Below are 4,856 nucleotides of genomic sequence, written 5' to 3'. Positions count from 1 at the left end.
TCTAACGCCGCTCTACTGGAGCCTCTGGGGGAAGAAAGCTCCCTCACTTGCCCCAACCTGCTGGTTTTTTTGCCGGCTGCTGCCACCAAGACAAAAGTGGCAGATCCCCCCAGGCCCTGCTCGGCTGAGCTGGCTGGGGTGCCACTTTTCCGGTATCACTATGATGTGACAGCACTCTACCCAGGGCAACAAACTAAGACTGTCTCTCAAAAAAGAAAAAAAAAAAAAGATTCTGTAGATTTTGGTACCTGGTGGAGATTTACATGCTATGAGGATTGGCCACTGTAGACTTAAGTATTAGATTTCATTGGCTATATTCTGGTACATGATACAAAGATGCTTTGTGTAGTAGCCACAAGTCTCAAGCTGTCGCCCTGGGTAGAGTGCCATGGAATCATAGCTCACAGCAACCTCAGTCTTTCGGGCTCAAGTGATCCTCTTGCCTCAGTTTTTTCCTATTTTTTAGTAGAGACAGGGTCTTTCTTTTGCTCAGGCTGGTTTTGAACTTGTAAGCTCAAGCTATCTACATACCTTGGCCTACCAGAGTGCTAGGATTACAGGCCTGAGCCACCGTGGCTAGCCATTTCTAAAAAGAAGTGTGTAAATTAGGACTTTCTAATAAACCTCAATTCCTTAATTTAAAAAATGGGTAGGAATAGTATTCTTGAGGATGAAAAGAAATATACAAGGCACACTGTGGAATACTGGCTCATGGTCATGTGTCTAAGTATGATAGTATTTACCATTTCAGTTTTTCATACACTAAGTTAACTACTGGGGAAGTAGTAAGGGTTCCTTTGTAACCTAATGGATTAAAAACAATTATCCTAGCTCAGCACCCATAGCACAGTGGGTACTGTGCCGGCCACATACATCGAGGGTGGTGGGTTCTAACCCGGCCCAGGCCAGCTAAACGACGACAAGTGTAACAAAAAATAGCCAGGCATTGTGGTGGGTGCCTGTAGTCCCAGCTACATGTGAGGCTGAGGCAAGAGAATCACTTAAGCCCAAGAGTTTGAGGTTGTTGTGAGCTGTGACGCCATAGCACTCTACCAAGGGTGACATAGTGAAACTGTCTCAAACAAACAAAAAAACAATAATAATTATTCTATTGTTTCTCTTATGTGATTACTGGAAGCATGATTTTTTCTGCTTTGTAGATATCATTGAAATGGATTCAAAACGTGTGCCTCGAGATAAGTTGGCCTGCATCACTAAGTGCAGCAAGCACATCTTCAATGCCATCAAGATCACCAAGAACGAGCCAGCTTCAGCAGATGACTTCTTACCCACCCTCATCTACATTGTTTTGAAGGGTAACCCTCCACGCCTCCAGTCCAATATCCAGTATATCACCCGCTTCTGCAATCCCAGCCGCCTAATGACGGGAGAGGATGGCTACTATTTCACCAATCTGGTGAGTACTTGAGTTCTTAAGTACTTGGTACCTGGTGGAAGAGTTACTAGTGCTAAGGAGAGAAACCAGGAAGGTATTTATTTCAGGGATGTGACAGGTCACTGAGGCCTGTGACAGGTTAATGCTCCTGAGGGATGAGTCAGCATGGCTGAAGATTCTACTTTGTGTCACAGAGCACATGTGAGCAGGTCGTGCGAACACTCCTCCTCCTGGTACTTGACCAGAGATCATAGAACTATCATGGGAAGCAGGTGTGGCACATTTCTGTGGCTGTTAGGAAGCACTGCCTAGGCTCCTGGGTATAAGAGTTACTCACTTAACTGGGCCATTTCAACCATGAATGAGTCAAATCTTTGGACTTAGGTTCATTTTTAAACAACTGGAAATTTTTCATTTTATTTTTACAAGTTACTTCTAAGAACTAAATACTCAGATATTTTAAGAAAGGTTCAGTTCCGAGGATGTGAAAATATTTTCAGCTGTTTTGTTACAGTGGTAATTGAAGGCCAAATGATTCCTTTTTCTGACTGGCAAACATTTAAGCCCAGAAGTTCACTATAGACTGGATTTAGTATGAAGCTAATTAATTTTGAGCCCCAGGGGGCCTTCTGTGCTACGGGAAGGAAAGCCAGATGCACAGAGAGCATTTCTGGTACATACATTGCCTAAAAAGGTCTCAAAACAGATACCTGAATCTCCACACCTCCAGAAGTTTCTTGTGATTTATTTCTACGTTCTAAATATTTCTACATTTCTACATTCTGTCACCCTGGGTAGAGTGTCATGGCATTATAGCTCACAGTAACCTCAAACTCTTGGACTTAATCCTCTTGCCTCAGCCTTCTCAATAGCTGAGACTACAGGCTCTACCACAACCGGTTAGTTTGTCCATGTTTAGTAGAGACGGTGGCTCACTCTTGCTCAGGCAGGTCTCAAAGTGACCTCAAGCCATCCTCTTCTTTGGCCTATATTCACTTTTATATTTAATTTTGCAATTGTCATTTATTATCTTTTTCAAAACTACATAAGCCTCAAGTCCCTCCAAACCTGGTTCTGCCAGTGTCTACAGCCATTGTGTTCAGCTGCTTGTTACAGTAGTTGCCAGCATCTTGGGAGTGTAGTTTGCAAGTAGGGGGACCAGGAATGCTCCTTATCAAAACAGTGCTTGCTCCATTATTTGCAATTTTTTTTTTGAGACAGAGCCTCAAGCTCAAGTGGCCGAAATAGGATGACAAGATGAGATTAGAAATACTCATATTTCATTTTTCCTTTTTTTCCCACTCTGTTGCCCGGGCTAGAATGCTGTGGCATCATAATAGCTCACAGCAACCTCAAAATCCTGGGCTCAAGCGATCCTCTTTGCTTCAGCCTCCTTAGTAGTGAGGACTATAGGTGCTACCACCACACCTGGCTAGTTTTTCTATTTTTAATAGAGACAGGGTCTTGCTCTTGCTCAGGCTGGTCTTGAATTCCTGAGCTCAAGAGATTCACCTGCCTCAGTCTCCCAGAGTGCTAGGATTACAGACATGCGCCACCGTGCCCACCCTGTACTCATATTTCTTAACATAAATGAAACATTATTTTGGGAATAACTGTGAAACCATGTTTTCCTTTCTTTCATGCCACAATAATATGAAAGACTTCTGTGACCAGATGTAGGGGATGAGAGTTCCTACACACCAAGCATCTAACACCAGCTGGGTATCCTCTGATTCTGATGGTATCTACTTGGGAATGTCGTCAGATCCCACAGGGTGAGGGCTCAGTCCTCGAAACTGCCCCCCCCCTTTGGACACCAGTCACATGTCCAAGAGAACTTCTGACCAACTAGCTTCAAGTTGGGGTTCCTACAACCCCCTCTTTGGGTTCAGTTAATTTGCTGGAGTGGCTCATAGAACTCAGGGAAGCACATTTGCCAGTTTATTACAGAAGATGTTATAAAGGATCCCCATGAAGAGATGCATAGGGTGAGGGATAGGGAAGGATGCAGAGCTTCACACCCTCCCTGGGCACCACCACTCTCCAGGAACTGCCACGTGTTCAGCTGTCTGGAAACTCTCTGAACCCTGTCTTCTTAGGTTTTTATGGAGACTTCATTACATAGGTATGATTGATTATACCATTGGCTATTGGTGATATATTTGACCTTCAGCCTTTTCCCCTCCCCAGAGGTTGGGGAGTAGGGCTGAAACTCCCAGCCCTCTAACCATATGCCTTTGTGAACAGCTCCATCCTGAAGCTCTCAGGCAACACTGGCATACAAAAGGGCAAGAATTTTAGGAGTTCTATGCTAAGAAACAGAGACCAGATATATATTTCATGCTATCACAAACATGCACTAAATTGCCAGGGAAGAGCCTTTTGGATTCAGTTTTTAACCAGAGAGAGTAGACAATCTGAGAAGTGTGGAAGAGGAGACCTGGCAGAAAATAGAAAAATGAAAGACCAGAAAGTGTTAGAGGTTTGCCAGAGCTGTTGACGGTGAAAGCACCTAAACTTGCAGCTGCCCAGCACCTCTGGACCTGCAGCCTTAACATTTGTACTTTCATTGTTTATCCTCCTCTTGGCCTGACTCAAAGCATCTTCTACTTCTATCACTCCAATGAAACTGTTCTGGCAAAGGTGGAAAAAAAATCTACAGTTTACCAAATCCCATGGGAACTCTTAAGTCTTCGTCTTTCATTCCTCTTACTGCTCTTGATTATACCTTTCTTCTGGAACTTTTCCTTCCTTGACTTCTGCAGTTCCACTTCTTCCTTGTCGCTTTGTAAACTCTCTGTCCTCTACTCCTCCCTTGAATAATTTTCCCTGGGGTTCTGTCCTCTGTGTGTCTCCCTCCCTCCACTGTCTCCCCTCGTCACAGAGCCTCTGTTAGTTGTCTATACAATGACGACCCACAGATCTGTGTCACCTAACCTAACCTCACACATTCATTGCACATGCTTGTTGCATCTCAAATATAATTTATTCAAAACTGAAACTACTCTAAATCTGCTCCTTTTCTAATATTCACTATTCCTGTTAGAGACGATGCCATATATGCATTTCCCTATGCCAGGAGTGCTAGAATCATCTCCTCTCTTCAGGTAACAAGAGGGGCCACAGTGATTCCGCACACACAACGTGAGCCAAATGGGCATATTCTTCTGTTTGCCTCAGATGAATCAATTGTAATACATTTGCCAAATATTCCTTAAAGAGATGATTTGCTTTTTTATGAGTAATAAGGTAGGATACAGTGAATGACTTTCTCACAAGAAATTCTGAGAGCTACCTATTTTTCCACTTATCTTGCATTTTTTTCTTGTGAAAATAGTTTTGTTTTGTTTTTTAATGTGGAAGTGGTATGTTCTCCAAGTAGTCACTATAAGAAAGTGTAACTAGGCTCGGCGCCTGTGGCTCAAGCAGCTAAGGCGCCAGCCACATACACCTAAGGTGG

The 4,856-nt window shown here is 43.5% G+C and overlaps 1 protein-coding gene across 4 annotated transcripts in view; it reads left to right on the top strand.

The window, feature by feature from the left end:
- RABGEF1 (RAB guanine nucleotide exchange factor 1) overlaps nt 1-4,856 on the top strand; it is a 63,434-nt gene that overhangs the window by 55,800 nt on the left and 2,778 nt on the right. For all 4 annotated transcript variants that reach the window (XM_023515717.1, XM_012807895.2, XM_023515716.1 and 1 more), the window contains one exon: nt 1,161-1,417. In XM_023515717.1, the coding sequence (XP_023371485.1) occupies nt 1,161-1,417 (257 nt within the window). The remainder of the gene's footprint in view (nt 1-1,160; nt 1,418-4,856) is intronic.

This window comes from Otolemur garnettii, unplaced genomic scaffold (assembly GCF_000181295.1).
Source record: "Otolemur garnettii isolate 467f Iridium unplaced genomic scaffold, OtoGar3 scaffold00077, whole genome shotgun sequence".
Classification (NCBI taxonomy): Eukaryota; Metazoa; Chordata; class Mammalia; order Primates; family Galagidae; genus Otolemur; species Otolemur garnettii.
This window is presented reverse-complemented; position numbering and strand designations above follow the sequence as displayed.